General features: G+C 32.9%; 1 protein-coding gene across 1 annotated transcript; it reads left to right on the top strand.

Annotated features, from left to right (window-relative positions):
* Nucleotides 1-27,829, top strand: LOC143245342 (COMM domain-containing protein 9-like). Its single transcript, XM_076491585.1, has 5 exons — nucleotides 1-74; nucleotides 4,384-4,515; nucleotides 16,002-16,176; nucleotides 24,835-24,938; nucleotides 25,408-27,829. The coding sequence occupies exons 1-5, from the start codon at nucleotides 33-35 to the stop codon at nucleotides 25,546-25,548; spliced, it is 594 nt and encodes a 197-aa protein (XP_076347700.1). The 5' UTR covers nucleotides 1-32; the 3' UTR covers nucleotides 25,549-27,829.
* Nucleotides 27,830-27,982: the final 153 nt, after the last annotated feature.

Genomic DNA, 27,982 nt, shown 5'->3' on the forward strand with positions numbered 1-27,982 from the left:
GCGGCGTTTTAAAGAAAGCATTAGTTTCGAGGATGGGGGAGGTGAATTTTGATGTTTTTCTGCACTTGCTAAAGGTAAATAAATATCGTTACGAATTTTTAAACAAAAATTTAGCCAACCAAAATAAAGTACATATCTTTCATAATTCTTTTATACTGATGGATTATCAGTTTAATTCCGCTGTCATTAAGAGTTAAATAATTAATTTGAATTCATGTCACGGAAAGTTAAAAATTGTAAAAGAGAAAAATAAAGAAAAAATTAAGTCTACTTTCATATGAAGTCTGATTTAGCCCTGTGCTGAGTAGTGGTATTTACTTTTCGTAAAATATAATTACTAATAATAATACTAATGTAATATTTAAAATATGAAGACTTTAATCTTGCACTAAGAAATCTAAAACATGTTACACTAAAACCTAAAAGTAAAATGAATAACAATGACAGGACTGCTTAAAGTTAATTTAACTGTTGCAAAGTGCAAAATTCAAGAAATGTATATTTATTAAATGTAGTTTTGCATGCTAATAACACTTTAACAACAAAAAGTGTCACATTAAAGTGTTTATAATTTCTTACCGAAAGTTTTGTTGCCAAAAATTGTGTATTATTACTATATAGCAAAGTACTTTTCGTTTTGGACAAATTATAAAAGTAGCAGTTGTAACAGAATGAATTAACAATCAATAATAGATGAAGACTAGATGACTAACATGTAAATATTCAATACTTTGTACACTATACAAGTGATATCTTTAGGAAGCCAATCTTTGTATTATGTATAAAGTGAAGGGGTAAAGAAAATACAGTTTGATGTAGTTAAAATTTGAGATGAGTATTAAAAATAAGAATCAAGTTTTTGACTTGTATGAAGAGATGTTAACCTTTCCAAATTTTGCAGAATCACTCTCACTTTAAACTTCAGATTATGCCATTAAAATTATAACCTTTAAATCAGAATTTTTAAAATATTTTTAAGGGTTTGATATAACATAATCCAATAAATTTGCTTTTGTGATGATATGAAACAAAGCCTTCAAGTGTAGGTAATTGTTTCATTTAATCACACTTTGTAGGATGGTAATATAGTATCGCTTTTAGTGTTGTGTAATGTATATATGTGTATGTGTATAAGTTGAAATATGATTATTTACCTGGTGTCACAGTTATAGCTGTTGTCAGTTTCACTATTCTCTATTGCAAGATATTTTGCTTATCACTAGCCGTGAAACTCCCACTTAACTCAACATGTTCACCATGTGGTTTAGCTGCATTAAAGCATGTAAATAAACATGCAACAGTTCTCCACCAATAGAAGTTTAACATATTCTTCTCTTGTAGCTAACTTGTTGTATGCAGTTGAATCCAGTCTTCACTTCTTAATTTATTATGAGTGTTCACACAACCAGCTTGCTTTATTTTGTTCATTTCAGTTGGGCTCTATCACTCATGATTTTGGAACTTTAATTTCCAGTTGCAAATGAACAGTTTTCACATTTTGATTTTGCAGTTATTTAAAATGATTTTTCAATTCATTACTTTCCATTGTGCACTATTTCCACTCATAGTGGTAGTCAGTCGTGACCACTACTGCTTCCTGATACGTTGGCCTCAAGTTTGATATTGTAAACTGTAGAAGTTTCGATCATATTCCACAGAGAAATGGCTTCTTTTATTCAGTGTCCCTGTTCAACAATTACTTTCCCATTCCCAGGGAAATAGTAAAAGAATGAGAATTTGAGTTGCCCTCTCTTTTGCGCTGCAGTCTCGTTCTTAAACCATGAATGAGCTGAGACCTGGTTTGTTTTTGGACATGGCATCAGGGGAAAGTTATGTTTTGTCTTTGTTTTCTTTTTTATGACCCATTCCATAAACTTTGCCTCTAGCCATTTAAGCTCCATTTCATGCTGTTGAGCTATTTCTGGTTCATCTTCTTCATATTGTTTTACATGTTCACATAGATGTTGATCAGCTTATCCAACTTATCAATTTGTTCTCTCATTGCAACTCTTTTCTGTCTCTTGACAACTTGTTGCTCCAACATAAACTCCTTGAATGCTTTACTCTCCAAACACATTTGTGTTTCAATTTCTGTCCATTTCTCCCACTGTTTTGTCATTTTGACTGAGGAAGAATTACGCACACAAATACATACTTAGTGAAATGTTGAGAAAAAATATTATTTAATCTAATAGTTACAATTTTGACACTCAATTTTAAGCACAAAATAATTCAAACTCTAAAATCAAATAATATAACTGATATAATATATTTTTTTCAGTACGATTTCCAATTCTTTCCTGCCTTGAAAGTACCAAAGGTAGCACAAGTCGTATGCAACATGGCTTGACCTACTATGATGCATGTAACTTAAAATATCTTACATGCACATTTCTGGTTGAACTTCTATCAAAATGCTTCAAACAGATAGATACTTTATCAATCAATCCAAGATAACCTTAAAATTGCATGAAAACCAACCATTTTTTGTTTGTTTGTTACATTTGAGCAAATCATCACATACTGTGAATGTTACAATTGTATTGCAGAAAGGTCCTATAAAAACCCTAAATAATTGTCATATAAAGACAAAATTGCAATTGACAATAATGAATACACAAACAAAGCATCAGTGTAATTTTACAATTTGTTGTAATTAACAGAAGATTTATAAATGTAATGTCAGAATCTAAATGAAACTAACAAATTAATTCTCAACAAGTTATAACTTGCAAAATGATTCACATATTAAATCTGTAGTTGAATTGTCTCTTACACCAATAAATCTAGCAGAGTTTATACTAATTTTCCTTATGCAGTTATTGACTTGTGACCAAATTATAACAAATGATGAATTAAATACACATGACTTGCTATAACTTGCTGTTTAAAAATAGCTCATATATGGAAAAATTGGAATTGAATACTCAACCCTTGTACTCTACATGTACAAGAATAAACTTAACTTTGTTCTTTAAATACAAACACAATAATACTTGTATATAAAAAAACAGGAAATGTTCCCAGAAACCAAATCAACAGATGCTGTAATGAACATACAATACACCAAATTTTAAAAATTGCACAACATATGAAATTACACTGCAACACTTTGCATAAGGTCAATTTGTGACTAAGTGACTATAGTTTTATTAGGATCTGGTCTTAAGGACTCAATTCATTTCCTCTTTCATTCTCCTTTGTCTCCATTCTCTCCTCCCCAGGAGCCAGTTTCCAATTAGTAATTTTGTGATGCAGTTCAGGATCTCCTTCTCAAGGATGCTATAGAACCACTAGTTCCAACTGTACCAGGTTTCTATTTCTATCTTTTTTATAGTGCCCCTTTTAGATTTATTCTCTTTCAGTTGTTATATTGATGTTCCACAGTTCAACATACAGACCTGCCCCATTGGTGGACATTTGCTCATGGTCTATAGATGATGAAGATTAATGCATTTGATGTTTACATCCATATACCAATTTTTCTGGCATCCCATCTTTGTCTTGCTTCATCCATAAAGAATGTGTTTATATATTCTGTGCCCTTCCTTTTGGGTTTGCATTGGCCGCTACATGTTTTCTATCTATTCAGGTCCTTTGCCCACTTCTTCATGCATGCAGAGTCTGACCCTGATTCAGTACGTTCAAGGGTGATGATTGCTCACAATTCTCCATCTGTTCATCAGTGGTTTTTGGCCTATCACAGAATTCTATACTGCCAAAGTTACAGGTAACTATTCCATGGGTTCTGGTTAGGTTGGAGAATGTTGACTGGGTGTGCTTTTGTGCATGGTCCAACATGCTATTGCCATTCTACATCAAGGACACTTCCATGTTATTATTGAATTTCCTTTTTTTGCCTAATTAGCAACATGGTTTGGTCTCCCACTGTGCTTTTTCTCTGTAGAGGTATTACACTTAATGGAGACTTTTTGAATACCTTCTAAAATGGGCTCATTTAGGTAATTTTTACACCAGTCTCTCCTCCAGTCAGTGTGGAATTGTAGCTGTTATGTGGGTGGGGGTAAGGTATAGTATGAGAAGTTGTACATTGAATCTGTATTTCCAATAGATACTTATTTTCACTTGCACTTTGCAGCTTTCCTTTACATTTTTTGTGTCTAATCTTAAGACGGATATTGGGTTTTACAGTATGGAAGGAGTCAGGGTGTGTCTCATTCATATTTGTGGAGGGTTGTTGCAAACTCATTTACATGTTATGATGAGGAGGCAGGTGGGAGAATCAAGACTAGTGGCAAGTAAAATTTGTGCATGCAGAGGGCAGTAGTAATTGAGAACAACTATTGTGTGAGAATAGGTATATATCAGAAGTATATTTATAATGTAGAGAAACAGTAACTTTTGCAAATGTTTATTTTACAGGCCTCTTCAAAGAGTCAGGTGGTGGATTTCTGTCATAATTGCTATAAACATAAGGATGACATCAGTGGTCACCATAAGCTTGTTGAAAACACATCTGTAACTCTGAACATAAGCCAAGAAGTTGCTCTTGAAGTAAGCCTTATTCTTGTTTTGATAGATTCTGCAAATCTTGTGAATTATGATTACAATAAAAATAGTACCAGTAGTTTTCAGTATTAAACCTCTGTTATAACATTGTATTATAAAATTCTAGAAGGTTTGATTTCCATGGATAAATTTGAACCAAACCACACTTTTTAGGTTGCATTTAACATAGAATATATTAAATAAGAGACTGACTGTTTAAGGCTACCCTTGTTCACTCAACCTTTAGAAATGTTAAAATTTTAATTTACCCTCTTTTTTCACTTATTCTACTTCTTAAACTGCTTTCCCTCAGCAGCGTAGCAGTATGATTTTAAACATATTGTTAGAAACCAAGTTTTGATACTCATGATGGGTAGAGTACAGCTAATTAACTATATAGCTCTGTGCTTAACAACAAATAAGTCTTGATATACTATAAAATACTGGTTTTATTACTGATAATTATAATTTAATTTCTAAGCTAGAAATAATACAAAACAAAAAAAAACACTGTCTTAAACAAAGCTTAGCCTTTTATTTCCAAATCTTGAACTTGTGTTCTTTCATTCCAGTTATTTTAAAAATAGAGCAAAACATATCTGTGGTCAGGGGCATAAATCTGGGGTGGGTGGGTGGACACTCCCCCCTTTATTTTAGATGGGGGTATGGTGCACACAATCATTCCCCCTACAGTTTGGTCTGTTGAATTGTTTTATTTCATCACAGGCCAACAAATTGTGTGTTTGTTCTTGTGATTCTCATGTTCTTACCAATCCAATTATATAATTAGGCTGAGATGTAGGCTTTTTCAGTAGCTGAAATGTACATCTTTAATATAGGCATGCTTCTTAGCTTGTCGATCTAAGCAATAGTTCGTAAGTATCAGTCAGTAGGCCTAAGTGTACATGCAAGGCTTGCAAGCACTATCACAAAATCTACCTACGTCTTGTACATAGAGTAAGAATAAGTAAAATTTTCATTGCAACAGATTGAACAGAGCATTAAATTCGAAAATATTACTCCCAAGCGTAAACTCCTGTGATCTAGATCTGGCAGGCCATTTGTAGCTTGTAGCTGCATCAATCTTATGTGTATATTGTGTGGTTTTCCTATGCCATTTGTTCTTATGTATGTCAAGCAAGTTTTATTGTCGAACACCTCACTGCATTAGCAGTTAACGACAGGTTCGGGCTGCTCGGATCGAGACAAGCCCTACATCACCCCCCTCCGCTCCCTTTAGTCTGAACCTTGATTTTACAACAGAGCTCATTAGACGTGTGTTTGTGGCCCTCATTAATCCATGAAATTTTCAGATTATCACTGCACTCTAATAAAGTGCTGGTGCTTTATGGTAAAAGAACAATATATTCTCTTATCGTAGAGAGTAAAAATATTGTATTTTCTTGTATAATTAGAACACAAAAGGAGTGATTTCAACAGCCTGAAGCCTCTACTTGAATTGTATTGCTAGATTTGTTTAGGTGTTTTTATTTAATAGACATGCTTATAGACATTATATCACAACATGTTTGCCTTTTGATAAGCTTTAACAGGAATATAATATATTTGTGATTGTTTAAGTAATTTTTGAGAAATTTGCAATTACTTGTGTTGTAACTAACACACATTATTGTCCCAGCAATGCCCAGGCGGTTAGTCAGCTTGGTAGTCACTGTGAGGTTTGCTCGTTCAACTTAAATACATTGTACAGTTCAGTCCTACTTCCATTCTGTTCTACCTTTGTTCGTTGTACGTTAGAGTTTTTCAATAAAGACTGTATTTTAGCCTGTTGAGTCATCTGGGAAACAGATTCCAATTATGACAAGCAAGCGTCTGAAACTTTCCGATATTAGACAGTTCTGCAAACCAGTTACTAGTACTACAAGTGACAATGCAGATGCAGATAATCCAACAGCCTCAAGCAAATGAACAGAATCTTGCCATACAGAGGAAATACCATGTTCATCAGAGGACGAGTCTGAAAATGGTTGTGCATCTATTGCACATAATGAACCACCAGATAGTTGTGAAACAAGTTTGTGCAGTAATGAAAAATCTGACACTCCACAGATACAGTGTGGAAAGCCATATCACCCAGATACACAACTTATTCCACGACAGGAAGCAAAATCACAAAATATCAACTTCCAGGGTAAGTGGTTTGATGAATTCCCATGGCTGCATTTCGACAATCAGACTCAAAAAGTCATATGCTTTCATTGTGCCAAGGCAGAAAATAGAGGCCTTTTTACAGTGAAATTGGAGAGGCCAGTGGAGTATACCTTCATATCCACCAGTTTTTGCAACTGGAAAAGGGCAAAACAGAAATTCAATGAACACCAATCTTCCTCTCAGCACAGATTTGCTATATCTCCAGATATCAGGTTCACTTGATGTAACTCCAGTGACTATTCAGCTGCATGAGGGGAAAAAAGAAGCAGCAGGAAGAATGCAAAAGAAGTCTAGTGAAAATATTCAGTAAGTGTTTCTTACTGCATCAAGGTTTAGCATTACGTGGACATACTGATATGGAGGGGAACTTCCTGCAGTTAATGAAGCTCCTGGAAGAGGAAGATCCTGAGTTGACGGCCTACTTGTCAAAGAAAACCACATTCACATCACCCCAGGATCAGAATGAAATAATGGGGATGTTCAGCCATCAAATACTGAGGAACAGCACACGAAGTGCAGCAAAGTAAAATCTTTGCATTAATGGTTGATGGCACTCAAGATATTACAGATGCTGAACAGGAAGCAATTTGTGTATGATACGTAGATGAGAACCTTAACATTGATGATACATCTCTTGGTTTGTACAGTGTTTCCAATACAACTGGTGAAACAATATCCTAGACTATACATGATGTACTGACTAGACTCAATTTACCACTGATAGGATTAAGAGCACAAACTTATGATGGAGCTGCTAACATGAGTGGTGTGTACAGTGGATACCAGGCAAAAATAAAAGAAAAGCAACCATCAGCTTTGTTTTTTCACTGCGGAGCACACAAGGTTACTTTAATAATGCAACATGCAGTTGAAGCTTGTGAATGTGTTCGAGATTCTATCCAGTGGGTACATGAACTTGGTGTCTTGTTTCAGAGGTCAGGCAAATACAAGACAATCTTTGAAAATATTGTATTGTCAGACAGCCACAATGGTCCAGTTAAATACATCCGTCCACTGTGTCGCCTATCTGCAATTACATGTGCTAATGATCACTGCAGTGACATTGTTGATTCTTGTTGCAGTGTCCTTGTCTGAAATTGTAGTGTGTTGGCTCGTAGGGTTCCATGGTGGATGAGGTCAGTGGGCATGGAAATATCCATTCTTTATTACAGATCCTCCAAAGAAAAATCAAAATAAAAAGCAGAAAAAACAGACCACAAGTAAACAACCATGTCTTGAAGATTCTAAGCAGCAATCTTCAACCTTATTAACATCTGTACATCATTTTCTAATACTACATCCACTTTCAGACAAATCTTTAGGGCACATTTCTCCCTTTTTTATTCAGAAGGGACTAGAGGGACTTGCTGGCTCTCCTAAATCAGTTAAAAAAAGTTATGTTCCAGTGACGTATTGGAAGTAACATCTATTCCTAAACACTGAACTCTTTTTGAATTCGAAGGCCATTGGGGATATACCCATTGAGGTTATTCTCTATACTACTTTGAATTTCTTTAGAGGAGTTACTATGAGAGGAATTTGAAGGACATTCTCAAGTCGGAGAATGCTGGGTATCTAGCACTTCTGCTTCATCCTCCACCTTCTTAGCCAGCAAGACTTTGGCAGAGCAATCACCTTTTTCCGTTTGTGCTGATTGTCTCTATGACTATAGTTGCCCCTTTACACTGGTGGAACTCAAGTTGGCTCTTCATCGGTCTGGTAGTACATTGTAGTACTGATGATATGCACTACAAGATGCTGCACCATCTCTCTCCTAGTTCTCTTGCTATTCTTCTGGTTTTTAACTGATCTAGCACAAGAATGTTTCTCCTAATGCATGGCACCAGGCTATTACCCTACCTTTCTCTAAGCCTGGGAAGGATATCAAGATTCCTTCAAACTACCATCCAGTTGCTTTGATGAACTCTTTCTGTAAGACCTTAAAGAGGTTGGTTCGTGCTTGTCTTATTTGGTTTCTTGAATCACACAACCTCGTTTTGCCCATCCATTGTGGGTTCTGATGACAGCGTTACACCATGGACCACCTGATTCAACTTGAAACGTCAATCAGGAAAGCCTTTCTCAAGGGACAACATCTTGTATCAGTATTCTTTGACCTTGAGAAGTATTATGATACTATGTTGAGGTATGGAATTTTCTGAGACCTTTTTTATATGCCATTTGCTCATTTTTATTAAAAAAATTTTAATGGGCATGGTATTCCAATTTTGTGTGGGTTTGACACTTTTGCTGCAAATGGGGTATTCACCCCATTCCTGAGCTGTGTGTCAGTGAAGTTGTGCTTCTTGTAATCCCTGAGGCATAGTTTTTGGGGCTTATCTTTGATCATGAGCTGATCTTCATATCACACATCAAGCAGCTATGAGTCAAATGTACAAGGGCATCCTCTTCCACCTCTTATATCAACTCGCTTAGCTCTCTACTGGTCCTGGAATCACTTCATGTTGGTTCTCTCCCCTTTCTTGTTCATATTCAAAACAAACTGACCTGTTTCTCTTTGTCATCTATTTCTATCAGGTTCATACTAACTGGGCTGCATTGGTATTCACGAGAATGAGCTCACTGACAATGGATCTAAGTGGGTCTGCTCTAGCTCTATCACTGCCATACCCGTTCCATATGTGTACTATGGTCCTGTATTCAAAACTCGGCTCTATGCCAAGTTGGCAGTCAACTTGGAGTGAGAAAAGTGATCACAAACTTTTACAGATAAAACCCTCTATTGGACTTTGGCCATCTCATTTCCATAAGCATCAAAAAGAGGAAGCTGTCCTGGCTAGATTATGAATTGGTCACGGTTTTTTAACTCATCACTTTCTTTTATCTGGAACTAATGCACCATTGTGGTCTGTATGAACTCGTGTCACAATAGCTTACATTTAACTGTGGTGCCATTGTTGCGACTCTGAATGGCTGTACCAGTTTAGACACGCTTTGTCCACAGGTTTACCCTTGATGCTGGACAGTCATTGGTGATGGTGATACTATCCATCTTACAAATTTTTTTAGTTTTTTGAGGTCCAATGGCCTTTTTAAGTTTTTAAATAAAAAATTAGACTGTTTTATTTTAACATGATTCATTTTTTCAGATATTAATAATTATACTTTATTTTTAATATTTTTCTGGCCGTTTGGCACAGGTGGTCTAGTTACTGTGCATCTTAAAATGCCAAAAAACCAACCAATCCTGGTTCATGCTGGGAAATTTACTGTTTTATTACATGATAGATATACCTTGTAACATCATTTGTCTATTTGCATGCTTTGGCTTTTCACTGCAAGGTGAACAGGTATTTTGATTCCACAAACTCCTTTTTTTTTTTTTTTTTTGGATATGTGGAGTCTTAGAATAGTTCATTTTATAACTTTGAACTGATCATGTTTGATCCTAATTCTTGCTCTGAGATATGTTTCTTCCCCCCTTTTATGAAAATTTATTGGCAACCTCTCAGTGGTTCCCATATCAATTTTCCAACAAATGAAGTCTTCACCAACTCGCACATTGGTCAAATTGACTGTTAAACCCTAAATTACTTTAGCTCTTGAAGCTTAATAGGTTCAGTCCTTGGTTTTAAGGCCCCTCAATTTAGGCTGACTGATGCCAATAGCATTGATATTTACCCTAGATGGGTGGGGTGAGTTAGAGTGAAGTTACAAATGTTAATGTATACCTGGTAGTCCATCACTTCAGTTTTGTGGGTACTTCACGTTCTGGTATTGAGGTTAGTCTTTCCATTTCACTTTCCCCCTGTCATTATCCTCTGAACCTGTGTTATTTCTACTTTCTGCTGAAGAGCAGGTTGTGGATTGTTGTTCCATGGTTATCAGTTATTGGTCGTACTTAAGGGAATGGTTGTATCTCCTTGTGATTGTAATCATCTTTTGATTCTCTGATTTTTTTTGAATGAGGACAAATGCTATACCTTCATTATTCCTTGTGAAACTAATGGATCTGTAACTTCAATCCATTTGATCCAGTCTCTTTTATTAGGAGAAACATCTTAATTTTTTGAGTGGTGGTTGGTTTGTATCAACACTACCATTGGTATCTGTCCTGAATTGAGTTTATCTCTTCACATGGGATGAGATGTGAGTATTAAAAGTTATGAGAAATAACTAATAATCAACCAACTAACCAAGCTAATTTAGAACTCCTTGCTGTCTCACAGGCAAAGTCTAGGTCAGTTGCAGGGGAAAATCGTCATGAAGGCATGCATTCTCAGAACTGTTGGTTTTGAAATTTGGTTATTTCTCTATGGAAGTCATTCCACTTATATCAGCCTACTAGCTTATCATTCTCTTAAGATGAGGAATTTCATAGCAGATTGTCACAGCCTTAATATTCTCCTGATCAAATGGATTCATTGGTTTGAGGTTTTCTGATGAATTTGCTCACAATTCAGACCTCTGATTATCAATGCATTTGCCACTTATTGATACTTTCAACTACAGTCTTTATGATCTCCACTACCTCATCCTTAACTTTATGTAGATGCATTCAGTCCTGGTTGGATAGGATTGCACTTCTATGAGTTACATCTCATCAGATTCAGAATATTTACATGTCCTCTCAGTGTAGATTCCTATATATAGTGAGGTAATCTCCCAGAGAAGGTTCTGATCTTTCAGTTTACTTCATCTGGGATCTAAATATCCACCAATGTGTTTGTTGTGCATGGTGACCTGTGAAGGAGAGGAGAGAATTCTGGTGGTTGAAGGATCCAACCCTAACACACCATTTTTGCTTTGAATTCTTGTAGATGGATGGTGTTTGGGTGTCCCCCCCACAGCTTCCATTGACTGGTCCACATGGGCTAGGGTCAACCGAGAAGCAGTGTTGGATGTTCTCAACAGGTGTTGTGGACTTTATGTCTGATGCTGGTGTTCAAGTATAGTCCTCATGAAACCCTGGCATTGCTGCAGTGTCCTTGTTTGGCATTGTAGTCTCTTTTCATAGGACTCCATGATGTGTGGGGTCAATGGACACTGCAATATTATTTTTTTATTACAGATCCCCAAACTGAAAAAAACAAACAGAGAGACCATGGGTAAATGACCACATCTTGAAGATTCTGAACAGCAATCTTCAACTTCAACATCTGTACCTCATTTTATGATATTGCATTCTTTATCAGACAAAACCTCAGGGCAAATGTCTTTTTTTTTAATTAGAAGGGACTAGAGGGGCTTGCTAGCTCTCCTAAGTCAGTCAAAATGCTATGTTTATGGGACATTTTGGTGGAAACTTCTACTCCTAAACAGAGTGAACCACTCTTGCATTTGAAGGGCATTGGAAATATACCCATTGAGATTACTCTTCATGCTGGTTTGAATTCATCACAAGAAGTTATTGTTGAGAGGGATTTGAAGAACCTCCAAAGTCAGAGAAATATTTTTTGTGGTTACTCCATCCAAAGAATATTTGCAGTGAAGCATATCTTTACTTGCAAAGATGGAATTATGATGCTGACCAATGTCCTAATTTTGACATTTACATCACCATATCCACCTGCCATCATAAAGGCAGGTTGTCTAAATTGCAAGGTATGACCATATATTCTGTACCCTCTCCAATGCCAGCAGTTTGGTTTGGTCACTCAAAAAGGTCGTGTCATAGTTTCTTGATGTGTGCTATTTGAGGTGGTAAGAACCATGATGCTTATAAGTGAGAAATGGGCCCTCGTTATGTTAATTGTAATGTCTCTTACCCCTTTTACATCCATTCTTGCCCTAGGTGGGTGGAGGAAAAATAGATGCAGTGTTTGAAAATGGTTAACAACATTTCCTTTCTTGAGCCTCAGACGTTACTGTCCACAACTCCATCTCAGATGTATGCTGCTGCACTCCATTTCACTGCTACAGTTGGAGTGCAGAAAGATCTCTCCGTGTATCTGACAGATTCATTTTCAAATTATGTGAAGAATCTTTTGCCTTCTGTGGTTAAGAGAGAAGATGAGTCAACATCAACACCTATCTCTATTCTCACCATTCCTTCTAATGGCTCCCCAGACCCACTTCCTTTGGCTCTGGTTTATGGCATTTCCTTGGATTCACTTTCTTTTCTAGCCCTGAAATGCAGCAGGATTATTTTTTCACATCCTCAGCCAGTGGTATCTTTATCTACCAACACAGACCTGTCCACTTGATCTTGAACAGAATTCATTGAGGTTGATAGACTTTCTAATAAAGAGAAATGACGTGATTGGAACCAGAAGGGCTCTCTGCTGAATTCTTCTTCACATAAGTAAGAATGACCACTTTAATACAGTGGGACTTTTGAGGTTTGCATTCTAATTTGGATTAATTTATTTCTTACCATCCTGTTTGTCTTTTCTTACAGGAAATATTTCTGAAACTTACCAATACAGTCACCTTTTGGCAGTTCTCTTTGTAAAGAAATGAGAGGTTGTGTGATGGATGAGTGCATGGAGGGGTGGCACTGCTAGCTGATCAACATGTACCTGCTTTGTCTTTGCCAGTTATATTTTTGAAGGCCATAGCCATCAGTGTTTCCTTAGGTCATACCCTCACTGTTTGTTCTCTCTAGCTGTCTCCTGGAAAGACCTATGATCAATCAGATCTTGATGCTCTTATTGAGCAGTTATCTCTGTTTTTAATCCTGGAGGATTTTAATGGACATAATCCCTCTGGGTTGGTGTTGATATTGATTGGAGGGATCATTCTGTGTAGTGTATGCTCTCAGATCATAACATTTCTCTCTTAAATACTGGCTCTTGTATGTATTTTTATGCACCTAGTTAGTCTTTTACTGCCATTCCTCTCTGCATCATATATCTTTGACACTGTCCATCTGAGTTGTGTTCTTAAATTCTTAAGGGCTGTTGGCCTTTTTAACTCTGTTTAAGATTTTAATTTAAAAATTGGACTTAATTTTGTTTTAACATGATTCCTTTTTACATATTTTAAAAATTTTACTTTTATTTTTAATTTTTTACTGGTTGTTTGATGCAGATAGCCTAGTTGCTTTGCACCAATAAATACTAAACAGGCAATAAACCATTCACATGTCATTCACTGTGCATTTCATTTAGCCAGTGGGGTATATTTTACAAGATGACATGTGGACTTCTTCCACTGCTTTTTCTCACATTCTTTACATGATCCATTAACCCCAACCCCCATCCATGGCTGTTTTAACAATGTCTGCTAAATAATGAGGAGTGAGTACTTTTGTTATTATCATCTTTCTTTATTTTCCAGGGTCCCTTTCCTCTTGCTTTTACTGGATTCCCACTGTGGGGAGTGTTGCCTAGACAGGCATGTTTTTATATCAAATTCCACACTAGCAACCAATTTTACTATATTTACTACTGGTTGCAACAAGCTGTGTAGACATGAGGTGTTATGTAAGGTCATCAAGAAGCTTACCATATGGTATTACAATATTATCGTGGATTATCATAAGTAAAACTAAAGGGGATCCTGACCATCCCTGCTGATCATTGGATTGAATAAATCAGAGTTGGTTTGCTTTTCAAAATTAAGGGATCTTGGTTTGCCTATTGCACTGTTTCCAGAGCACTGTTCCTTAGAATTCCTCAATGTGTATTGCCCCTCCAGATTCTACTAGTGGAACTAAGGAGTCCTCAACCACACCCAATTTTAAGTCACTGGGGTGATGGACAGAGGCTTTTCTTCTAAAATGTTTGATTATTTTTCTCCACTGTTGAAGAATAATACAAATTTGAGGGCCCTTCTACTGGAGTCCCTGGATCTTTTTTTTTCAAATGTGGTAGGATCAATGTCAGTTTAGTATATTGTTCATGGAAGGAGGTTCAGTCTCTCCATCCTGGGACCTTGGTTGAGCACAGTGTTCTATGTTCTCTCCATAATTCCAGGGGTGAGTCAAATGCTCCTTGACTACTCTGTGGGGAATGAAAATAATTCTTCCAGTCTGAAATTATGTTTCTTTCTTTTCTTATGGTTGATGTATATATAATGTTGCAGTCTAATTATCCTAGCCATTTATGCGTGATATTAGAGACTAAGATCTCTTAATTCCAAACCCCTAGTTGTGGAACCTCAGCTGCTGTTTGGAACTGGTCTATAATGATTATTCATGCACTGTTCCATTCTTGACGTAGGAACTGAGTTTTGGGTGAAGAGCATACCTCTTCCAGATGTAATGCAGTTCCTTCACTTGTGTACCAGTCTTATTTTGGTATACCCCTGTTTTATGCAGTTGCCATCTGTATGGATAATGCCCTCACTAGCCCCTCCAACTTCTCAGTGTTTGATTCTAGCTATTGTGTCAACAGATGGTAAGGTTTTGGAAACTGGCATTTTAATAAATAATACTTTCACTGACACTCTCCCACCCTTTTCCCCACTAGACTGGGATAACATAAGTCTTGAAAAAGTTATTATATTTTATTTGAATGAGGTTGAGATACTTATACAGTATCAGAATAGAAGGTGACTTGACCTGGGTAGAGAATGTTTCAAAATCATATACAGCCAAATCACTTAAGTGGATTATAAAAGACTCAAGCAAGTGAGACTAATGGTTAGGTGTGCAAAGCAATTGTTGAGGAATAGCTGTTGTGTCCGTGGAGATAAGTATTATTGAAAATGGATTTTCAGTTTCAAAGAATGTTAATATTCTTGGGATTGGGTCTTATGTATGTTATTAATATATATGTTTTTGGTTGTTTATAACTAAACTTATAATTTCAGTAGTTGTACATATACATACAGTACATTTATATTTAATTGAAATTATTACATGTAACTAATCACATACCAGACGTAACCAAACTTTAAACTATAATTCTTTTTTGTGTGACAGCATAAATATTTTCTTATATTAATGAGATAAATAGAGTTGAGTACTTATATTAAAGTTGAACTTTAAGACAAATTTTGTTTGATCTTTATTTCTTTATTCTGTGTTATATTACTTTTATTACAGTTACCAAAATTAACAATGGTTCAAGAAATAGAACTCAATGTAAATTTAGATGTTGCACAGAAATAACAAAATTGTTTAATGTATGTTTGATTAAAACAGCAGACTTAATATGTACTTAAACTATAGTTGAAAAATTATCAGAATCATTCTTTTTTTAAGTGTATATACTTCTGAATCAACAACACAAAAATAGCAGTCATATTTTCTTTCTACATGATAATGAAAAATAACAATTATGCCTTTTAGAAAATTGATGTTAATGTTTCCTATTATTAGTTGACTTAATTAGTGGCTAATATGCAAAGGTAATTATAGGTTGATAGAAGACAGTGAAATCATGTATGATTCTGTGAAACTTTATTTATAGACTATGAATGCTATGGTAGAATTGGAGAAGAGAGCAGTTTTTCATAACTGTTCCTCCATTCAAGATGTAGTAGCTCTGTTTCCTGAAAACTTTCATAAGAACCTCAGAGAGCTGTTATCCAAGATAATTACTGATAGCATTCCTCAATGGAAAGCAGACACAATCAACAGTTTAGGTACGTACAGTATATATCCTAAGAACTTGGTGAGTAGATACTTTTTGGCTACTTGTATAACTAAGAGAATTGTAACAACATAAAGTTTGTTTATTTGGTGCTATTTTAGCCATCTGCTATATGTTGACTGTTATTTTAAGAATTTGTTTTAAGATAATACTACTACTTAAAGTTCAGAGTAGATAATTTATATCATAAGCACCAATTACTTTTCATTTGGGAGCAGCTAAGGAATATTAATTAATCTTCTTCAGAGGCAAAAAGTTTACTCTTGACATAAGCTGGTTGTACACCATTATTTTTCATTAAAATTATTACATGCAGATAATCTTGTACCAAGTTCACTAAGATCTAATTTATAGTTCTCTATTTGTGGACTGAATAAATGTTTTATTATATTTGTAAGATAAATAGGGCTCAATACAGATATTAAAGTTATTTGGGATATGTAACTTAAGAATCCGTGTGACAACCATAAAAATTCAAGGTGGGATGGTATATATTAGATATACATTTTAGGTTTGTTTGATGTTTCATTAGTAATGTGATGCTACTAAGAGTAATCACTTTTTGTACACTCAGACCATAGATTTTTTTTTCAGATCAAGGATTTAAGATTTCTAAGATATAATACTGTTTTTACTTAATAGCATTGTAAAATTAATAAATATAGATAAACAAGGGTAACCAGTATCTACAACAAGTCATACCATAACTGTGATAATGAAAGTGAGAATCTATCAACACAAAGGGTTTGCTGCAAAAGCCATCTACTTATTCCTGGCAAGAATTCTAAACATAGTAAAGAAGGATATTATGGAAATGAATATTTAAATGACTATTTTTGTTATTCTTTATGAAAACAAAGTAATCAGGTTGTTGAATGCATTGCCTAGAAATTTCAATGAATTCACTTAACGTTGTTGAAAGAACTGCAGGGAAACCATCATTCTTGTACAACATATGGATAAGAGATGACCAGTAGGGAGTAGTTGTGTGTTTTGGACACGACAGCCTTGTGATGGAGACTTTTGCAATGACAACTTTGATTTTTATCAAGATGCATGATCGTTAGATAGAGCATGTCCAAACGTGATGACATGGGCTTCGATAACATGGTGTTGTTCCAGATCACTTAACTCTTTCAGCACAGGCTTGGTCTGTGGGAAGGTCATCATAATTGTTTTGTCCTTTTTATAGTTTTCATGCCATAACTTTTAAATAAATAAATATATCTTCACAAAATGTTGCAAATTATAAGTAAATGCTACAGAGCTTTTGTATGCAAAATATCAGATTTTTTAAAGGTGTTTGTATTAATGATTTTTTTCTCATGCTGTTTTTCTTTTCATGGATTGACTGTCCAACATGCAAAGCCATTTTGATTTTAAGATTAAAAGTACTTTTATGCACCAGAAAATTTTCAATTTTTATAGGCAAAGTCTTTATAATCTTCAGGTAATTATCAAATATTTCTTGAGGAAAACTTTATATTTTATTATTTTCATTATTGAATCTGTACAGGTTTTGTTGATTTGACCAATCTTGTAACCATCATAAAAAATTAGGAAATAAATATAAATTATGCTTTTTTTATTATAATAATAACTATAAATTTGTAACACAAATGTTTAGTCTCTGTAGCTTCTCTCTTATCGTTTCTGGTTACAAACTTTGTACTTGCTTGTTGCTAGTCGTAGGCTGATAAGCTTTATCAGATTTTGTATATAGAGGATATGAAACGAAATAATTTTTTTAGGTTATTTGTCTGTACATATACGTTTGAGATAAGCAAAAAAATCATTAGATTCCAGTGTAATTGTTCAAGCTTAGAAACTTGTATTTGGGTCTAAAAATATTAAATTTTGAACTCACAAAAGACTTATCTTACAAGTGTGAAATCTTGTATGAAAAGAATGAGATTGACACCTTAATATTTCAAACTGGGTGAGAAAGCCAACAAAGGGACATTCTGAGCTTTCAGTTGGTTATTCACATGTCATAGACAGAAGTAGGTGTACATGAAAGAAGTGCTTCCAAAAGTGGAAAGAGGTGGGCAGGTCCTCTGTGTTTGATTCATTAACTATATCTCAGCAGGAAGATAGGATGTTTTTATTTTACATTCTAGCTTTTCTATTTTAGTAATTTGATTTCCTAATTCATACAAAGCTATAGACTTTTCATTTTGACATCACAAACATTTAATTTGAATCAGTGCTGCATTCAGTATACCACGTTACACATAAAAGTGGATATTTTGGTGTTTGTTATAATGTATAATACTACAATTGAATTATAATCTACAATTTGATATTTCTAAAATTGTCACTTAATAAACATTTTGAATGAGTGTCAACAAATGTGATAATGTGGCCTTTGACCCATGATCCAAATTAATAGGGTTAATATTACATTTTGTCATAAAAGGAAGAGTTACAGTTATTCATATAACATATTGTAATACCCTGATTTAAAGCATAATAGATAACATTTGATTATAAGGACTATCCTTTTTTCAAATTTTGCAGGATTATATGCAAACTAAAAATAAACATGAAAAACGGAGATGGCTGTAGGATGAAACCTATCAAAATGAAAACAGCTCTGCCAATGTTCATTATTAACAACAACTGAAAATATTAATATTATAAAAGTAAAATCATAAAAGGAGATGAAATTATTTATATTTAAAATTGTTTTATATTTCAATAGCAGGAAATAATATTAATGTATCTATAAAACCTTTTTTAAACATTATGCATACACTATTTTACCAAAGGTCATAGGACACAGGTGAATTATGAATGAAAAATGTCTTTATTTCAATAAATTATTAATAGTGATAGCTCATCATTGGTCCTTAATGGCTGTTTCAATGCATTGTGGAAGACTGTCTATACATTTCTGGGAGAAAGCTGGTGGTATTTTGCTCCATTCTGTCATTAAAGCATTAGTAAGCTCCATTACTTAAGTGAGCTGTTTTGACCTTACTCTAATTCCATGTTCTAGTTAATTCCAAATATGTTTTGTCAGTTTGAGATTGGAGCCCTGTGCTAGGCACTTCAGTGTTCCAATGTTATTCAAATCTTGCATTCACAACTTTTGTTTTATGATATGGAGCATTATCATGTTGTAAGATGTGAGGGCCACTACCATAAAATTATCACAGTATAAGACTTGTAGAATTCTTCAGATCATCAACCTGGGACTCACCTGGAAATGTTGCACAATAGTATGTACAGTTATATTACCAAATGACATCCAAATAACTTTCAGAAACTTTGTTACCTCTTTCTGAGTACTCATCTTTTTCAGTGTAAGTTCAATATTACTTCCAAGCAAACCCTTATATGCCAAACTACTTCCATATTTCATCATCACATCCATTTCCCTGCTATTAGTAGTGTCCCTTGACTTCTGTTGGACAGTGTATTTCTATAGTGATTTTATTGTGAGGAACATGAAAAGGGGAAAACTAAATACACTTTTTGAATGATCATTTGGCATCAGTGTAGTTTAGCAATGAAAGAATAGATTTAGGAGAAAATCTAAATTTATCAAAGCTTAACAGCAAGTATCATATTTAACCATATTGTGATGGGCCACATTTCAAAAGCCATGCCATTGCATTTTTTGACTTTCATTTAAAATGCTATTGAACTGCTATTTTATGAATTTATGTCAATAAGTTTGGTAACAAATTATAGATTATACTTTAAATTTTTGTTTTTGATGTTAATTAGTTTGCTAATTTGAAAGTATATATTAAAATAACACAGCTAAACATTGACTTTTGTGTGTTATGTTTATGTTGAATGAAGCACTGGCTCAAATTAGATATTCTTACATCAAAATACAAAGTCTGTAGTTTTGTATAAATTAGGAACTCATACTACTGTAATGAATTTACTATTATGTATATATTTTACTATCTATGTTTTTTTAGTTTAATATATGTTTAGAAATATGTGTAGCTTATACTATTAAATATGTATTGCCAAAGTACTGCCTGTTCTGTAAATTTGTAGATGATTCTAGATCATAAGAGTCAATGATATATAAATGTATGTAAATACCAGTATTATTAGGTCAATTGCACTTTCTAAAACTTCATCTGAAGTTTATAAATCAGTGAGTCAAAAGACAATTTAATAACATTTGTTGGTCTACTACAGTCAGTATACTATAAACCTTGGAAGCTGTAACTGTGATAAATGCTTATTAATTGAAAAACTATGGATATTTGACCAGGAAAGTGTATATAATTTGAACATTGCAATCTGTTAAACTTTAGAGAACTAAATTCACAGGGTACTCTTTCTTTGCCATAGAAGGAACCTATAGTTGATTTTCTTGCAACAATTAGAATAAAGTTGGAGTATCAGGTTTATAGATTATAAAAACTATATTCAGGACAAACAAAAATTTTGAAAATTTCTTAATTAACATAAGAAGTTATAAAAAAAAAACTTGACTGTGTACACCATTAAATTATAATGATAGCAAAGTAGGTATAAGAGACAAGCTATTTCACAAAACATTATAAACTAGTGTGCTTTAACAAATAGTTATGTCTGCACTAAAGAACTGCAAAGTTGTAAGCAAGTTATGTTTGTGACCTAATTCTTCAGCTTGAATGATACATTGTAGGTCTGTTGTAATCCAAAAAAATTTTTTATGTGAGTTTGACTGGACAGTCTACTTGGTGTTTTTGGTTTATTTTAATACACAAAATTTCAAGTTCATTACCTGAGCCCTTGATAGGTGTAGAATATTAAGTTTGTAAGATCAACCAAAAGAACAGTAAGTACAAGTTGTAAGTGGATGATGAATTTCAACATGAAAAAAAATTGCCTCTGGTTAAGAAAAGTAATAAAAATATTACTTTTTTTTCATCTTGATGATTTTATTTTCTGAAAGTAAAATAAAAACATGGGAAGTGGAATAAATAAATTTGTGGTTTTGATATTACAATGTTTATAACTAATATTAAATATTTTGAGGGAAATTTAGAAAACTAAGAAAGATGTTTATCTGGCTGTTTTTTCAAAAAAGTTTATTTGACGTAGATGTGCTTTTACTTTCACTAAATCAGAAGGTCAGTATATAAGATTATATTGGCAGTGTTAAGAATTTGTAAATGCTTTTCATATATTAATGACTAAATATTTATATATAATGAGCATGTTTGTTTCATTGAAGAAGAAAATTTTTCTTTTTTTAATAATCACTGAAAATAGCATTGTAAAAGATGTAGTAACATTAGTTATCTAATAAATACTTGATAATGTTTATTAAAATTCATTTGAATTTTTAGTCTCGTTAACATTGATTCAAACTTGACTCCTGTTTTTAGAAATTAGGCCAGACTATAGGATTGTTTTAGTGGGGAAAATATTATAGTATTATTGATAACAGTATTTAACTGAACTCGGGACGACTAGCTGATGAAGTTAGTAAATTTTGAAAGATGACTTTATGATTTTAAAAGAACTTGTTACTAAGTGACAACTATGCCAGTTGCATGATATATTATTAGTTCTAAACATGTTAATTCTTGAGTTAAATTGAGATATTTCCAATAAACTGTTTGTTATTGTAAAACAAATTGCAATTACTTGAAGCAGTGCATATGGTAATATGATCAAGAAAATCAATCTTTGTTGATACAGTTCAATAATTATTTCAGTGAACAGTGAATGCTATTCTTTCTTTTGTCAAATCATAAAATGTTAAATGTGTGTTATTCAGTCATCATTGTTTCCTAGATGAGAGGTGTCTTGGTCCTGTGGCAAATTGCTGTTTTTCGGTGCTAGTAAGGTGGATTTGTATGGTTGAAATATAAAGTAATCACTGCACTTTATACTATTGGAACTGTATACAAAAAAAATATAGTTTTACAATACACTTAATTGATCATATTATTAATAATTATTTAGAAGTTTTGTAGAGCTGTAAAATGAGCAAACATGTTGAAAATAAAGAAGTAGTGTATTGGTTTTCTACCAATTACTGGGAAATGTGCAGTAGAAATAAAGCAAAATTATTAAAGTGACTTTGAATAACAAACTTTATCCATGAAATATGTATTTATTTAAAAATTAAAACAGGATTCCTAAAATGCATTGCTCTCATGTCATCTACAAATTTACCTACCTAAGGTGTAGCCTTGGGCAGTTGGGCTCTTTGATTTGTTGTTTGAACTCAATGATCAAAGAGAATGTACAAAAAATACATTATGTAAACAGTTTTTGTAAGACAGTACTATTAGTATTACTGCAAGGAAGTTCAACATTTAAGGAAGTATGGCAAGTGTAAAAATGCCCCAGACTAAAGAGAGCCTCATTATATATAAATACATAAAGTGGATTCTGAGTTGAATGTAAACTAAAAATCAGTTACCTCACTTCTGAAACCATGATTTGATCATTACTCTGTTTCTGTTAAACAACCCATAATACTATATTTCAAAGAAATTCCTTTAACAAAAGTTATGTAAATTTAGACAAGGTTTCTCTGTTCCAATTATACCAACATTCTCTATTCCAACGAGTTTCATAAAGTCATTAATTTGATTTTTTATACTTCTAGCATAGCAGTTTAGCCTGCCATTAAGAGACTACCTTTGTATTTCATTTCTACACTACACTCCTCTAAAATTTTATTTTTCTTCACTTCACCATCTCTTTTATCAAGTTTTAATCTAAATTTGTTCTTACAGTTCAGTTAGTAGTTCTTGCATATTTAGCCCATAATTCATTTAAATAAAAATAATCCATTCTGTATAGAAAAGCATCCTTTTTACTATTTAATTTATTCCATGAATTCAAACAGTCTACTTTTTCTTACATATTAGTCTAAGTCCTAGTGATCTGCTTATAATTTCATCCCTACAGTTAAAAGTTTGGCTTGACAAAATTAACCTATTATAGCTCTTTTCTTTAAATGCTTTTGTTAATTCCTTATACATAACAGTAAGCTCCTCTGACCTATCTTTCCCCGTATCATAAGCTCCTATGTGCGCTACAAAGACTGTATCACTGTGCTACTATTATCTTTTATCTTGTCACTTGCTTTTTTGGTGTTATTTATATCCTTCACTCCTGTTCTTGGATAGCTTAATGTAATTCTCTTTTTTTTTAAGTACCTTCCAGAATCTTACATTCATGTGCCATACTAATGAAAGTACTTTAGAAATAATGTTTTTTTGTTTTACACTCGCATCCCTCTCTGTCCGTCTTATTCTGTATTTCTTAAGTTTACCATCTACACAAGAAGCTGAAAGTTAATCTATTAATTAGCTGAACCTGCTCATTTTACTTAAATACACTATACTGGCTCTATTAGTAGTGCTGTTTTTAACTACTTAAAAATCATTGGGAGCCAGTGTAATTCTGGAAAAAGCATAATTTACTCCATAAAACCTGCTACCATTTCCCACATTTTTCACTTCTTTCCTTATCTTAAGTCTTTATCCTAGGCAGTATAGCTTTCACTTTCTCTTCCAACCTACAAATTATATGTACTAAATGTACAACTTCAGTAGCAGATTCTTTAAATATGTGTCAGCTCCAAATTCCAGAATAAAACTCAATTCTTGAATTTTTTTTTTACACCTAACAGACTATGAGCATTAATCACTCTACTCTTAATCATTGTAACCTGAGAATAAATAACATTACATACAATTAGTCTGTTTACAACACTGTTAAACCTAGTGGTAGTGTTAAGTGTATTATGCTATCTTATCACCTCATCATCATCTCATTAAAGTAATTAAGTTTATCTTTAAAATGAGATGTTAAAAAAACCAACCAAACTAGAGTTTGTAAATGATGACCATTCTTAGAAAAATAAACTTTACAAAGATTTAACCATGTCTTTAATATGGAAATGCTAGTTTCATCTTTGAATGTATTTTTCTTTGAGAGCTTAAGAATAACAGGGAGGAGTATCTTAATAATAGTTGCAGTGTACCTGTGAGCTGATTTCAGTAATGACTAGTTTTAATTTATTTTTAGGTTAAAAGTAGTCTCTTAATGCCAAGTTAAGAAATGGTTATAAAAATAACCACCTTCACTTTGTGTAATGCCAAAATAAAGCATTTTATGTGCATAAAGCTTGTCGTAACAATTAGATGAAAAATTAGGGTTGAAACATTTTTACTGTTTGCTTACAATAGAAAAGCCTTGTTTGAAAAAACACTTTGAAGAATTTAGAATGTATTCTTTGATGCATGAAATAGCTACTTATAAATTAACATTTAATGTAGTTATTTATTACACTTTCATTGAGATATCAAGGCTATAATTATGGCCAAATATTTTGTTTACAGTGAGTGTACTCAGTTTATTGAATGGTGCATTCTACTTTTTATAATTAATAATGTAAGAAAATTATATTTGATTAGGTTTACTAATAACCAGTTTTATTGTGTTTTATTCTCAGTAGGTAGCAGGCTATGATCAGAAGTAAATATCAGTAATGTAGAAATGAGGCATTTGGGGTTAATTTGAAACTTGATTAATGTCTAAAAGAGTAGTGTTTGTTATTTTTATATTAACAACATGTTTATAACAAATACTTAATGCAATAAAAATGTTACATATTTAATTTATATACTTTTGAAGCTAATTTTATTCTACTTTTTTTTCAAAGTATCTTTACCAAAACTTGTAGACTTTGACTGGCAAGTGAATGTCAAAATGGCCTCCAACAGCACAGCAAAAATTAATATTCCTACCTGTGTTTTAAATTTGAAGGTAAGGTATTATGTAAATGTAATTTGTTTTTATAGTTCATAAATATCTACAACTTTATTCTAAAAAGGATTAAAATTATTGAATGTGTAATTTAACTGCTCTTAATGCTATACAAAATTTAGTTATTTTAATCAATGACTCGTTAATTGTGCAGTGTAATTTAAACAATTTAATATATTCTCTTAAATGTGCTTATAGAAAGCACATCTTATATAAACTAAAAAATTATGTATGTGCATTAAGCATTTAAAGTTGTTTTTTTAAACTGCAGAGAACAAGTTATGGCTTGTTGTGGGTAAATTATAATTATTTATAATGTATTTAAGATTTATATATATTGAACTTTGAAAGAAAGAAATAGGTGTAAGAAATATATTCATGAAAATGTGTGTAATTCATGCTCTTTCAATTACTGATATCTAATGTCCATCAAGAAAGCATTAAAAAATTTTTATTTTTATTTTATCAGTTAGAAAATCCAAGGATCTGTAGAACAGATGGCAGTCATGTTTCCGAAGTGAACATAGAGTTAAGCCCAGAGAAACTTGACACAATGTTACATGGACTAAGCAGAATTCGAGATCAGCTGTCTGCTGTTGCTAGAAAGTAGCACAAGTTCAAGCACTGTTAAAGTTATTGATAAGTGTTAATAGTGAAGAAATGTGTCAGAAAATGAAATGTGATTTGTTTAGACTAGATGTTGGTAATTTTAAGAAGGGAATTGTCCACAAATAAATTTGCTTGTTTCCCTTTATGCAATTCAGCTAGGTAAAATAATTCTGTGGTGTACAGAGTTGTTGATGAAAGCTTGATCTGTTGGCCCAGCTCTTATAAATAATAGCAAAGGAACAGTATACTGGGAATATTATGTAATTAATTGGAAGTGTGGTATTAAATATATTCAGGTTTGCTTATGATACTATGTCTCACTTATAAGTAGTTTTGAATTTAACAAATCCATGAACCACTAAGCAGTCTGATGTGTAAATAGTTTTGGAAAATTTGTTTAAGAAACTTGCTACGTCATGCAAGTTTCACTGGTAGTTCTAGAATTAAAGGATTGCACTGATCCATAAAAAAATTAGGTTTCAAAAAATATGTTTTTTATCTGTTCCACTAGAAATTGAACTGCTTTTTAGCAATGGAAAAAATAATAGAAGGAATGGAAAAGAATGGCTTTAGGTTTTCCTTAATACTTGAATAGAAGGAATGGAAAAGAATGGCTTCAGGTTTTCCTTAATACTTGAATATTGCTCAAGAGTTATTGACAAGGCTGCATTATAGTATAGTGCTGCTACAGACGTAGAAATGGAAGCTTTGTATTAGTCACGTTATTATTTATGTTCAGTCACATGATTGCTCAGTGCTTCTAATTGATATCTTGGATTAATGAGAGCCCTTGTTACATATTACAATATTACAGTTTCAAATAACCCTAAACTGAGTTAAATTATAATTTAGATTTAGAACTTAAATAAATGTCAGTGTGTATCCAATTTATGATACTTGCCAACAAGATTGATACACAAGGTTTCTTTTTTTTATACAAATATATTTTAATATACAAATAATAATGAGATTTAGAATGACAGTTATTATGAATAATGATCTATGTACAAAAGTTTTTCACATTTATATATAATATTGATTCTTCTTTCTTATCTGGAGTTTCCTTAGTGTCTTATGATCATGATGAGCAAATTAATTTTGAGTTATTGTAAGTACAGTTCACTTAATAGAGAGCTTGCTTGCTTGCTCTGCGTTCTTTATTCATCATGTGTCGAGTTTTTCTTTGCTGAAGTTATATAATGTCTTTATGAATATATTATTTTCTACGTTAATCTACTGTAGTTAAAGAGTTTGTAACTTTTGAAACTTATAAATATTTCTGGTCAAGTATTCGAAGTTCCTGATTAATAAGCATTAATTACAGTTACAGTTTCCGAAGTTTATGTGTGTACCAAATGTAGCAAACCAGTAATATGTACTGTATCTTGGTGCATTAGGTTGGTTATATTTATAGGTGTGAGGAGGTTTCTAGAAATTTCAGCCTGCCCAACAGAATAGACATTACATCAGTATTTACGTACAAACATATATTGTGAATTCTTGCACTCGAGAATCTTAGTGAATAAGCAGGAATTTTGCTAGATGGATTTAATAGTACAAGCTGTGTACATTTCTCAATATAAATTTAACTTAAAGAAACATCAGTAATAAAATAGGTACCACTACAGACATACAATGCTAGAAATCAGGTTTTTATATCTGTGGTGGGCAGAGCTCATATAGCCAATTGTGTAGCTTTTTACTTAATTACTAACAAACCCAAAGTTTCCTTACATTTCAATAAGATTGCTGATGATAACGAATTAATCAAAATGTTTTTTCTTTTGTAGTATTAAAGTATTTGTTTGGATGGTAATTAGGGTATTTCAGACCATTGGCTATTAGAGTTAACAAATCCTTATTTGTAGCTTTTTTAGCCCTGTCAGAAAACCTGTGTTTGTATAATGTTCTATGTAGTTGAGAAATCCAAAATAACTTGTGTAGTTTATTATTAGACTTGTGATAATGTTTTCTTAGATAGTAGACTATCTGCACTCTGCTAACCTCAGGATTAAGCCCTAATTTTTGTACTGAAGTTCATAACTTTGCCACAGACTCACAAGAGATATTAATATAATCTATTTCAAAGTCTGGTAAAACTGTATTGTGTTTTGATATGATACTATTTCTGTTGATTTAAATGTATTCATACCCTTCTTATCTGAAATTTTTAATATAACTGTAGAATTCATAAAGGAATTTTACTATAATTCTTTTGATTTAAACAATTTTATTAAGTATTGTTCTTGATATGTTAATAAAGAGATTGTACACATTTCAAACTAACAAGCAGAGCCTGTATTTAAACAATAACAAAAAAGAACTTAGTGATGGTGTTTGACAACCTTTACTTCTATCCTTCTAGTATTGAAATTTTTTATTTCTGTTCTCTGACATCAGTGCTTGGCTATCAGTTTTAGCTAATGCTATAATGG

Source organism: Tachypleus tridentatus, chromosome 1 (genome assembly GCF_004210375.1).
Source record: "Tachypleus tridentatus isolate NWPU-2018 chromosome 1, ASM421037v1, whole genome shotgun sequence".
Lineage (NCBI taxonomy): Eukaryota > Metazoa > Arthropoda > Merostomata > Xiphosura > Limulidae > Tachypleus > Tachypleus tridentatus.

Coding starts and splice junctions, on each gene's coding strand:
- LOC143245342 (XM_076491585.1), top strand. CDS start 33: ATGGGGGAGGTGAATTTTGATGTTTTTCTGCACTTGCTAAAG. Junction 4,516..16,001: donor GCCAAGAAGTTGCTCTTGAA/GTAAGCCTTATT, acceptor CTTTATTTATAG/ACTATGAATGCTATGGTAGA. Junction 16,177..24,834: donor AGACACAATCAACAGTTTAG/GTACGTACAGTA, acceptor TTTTTTTCAAAG/TATCTTTACCAAAACTTGTA.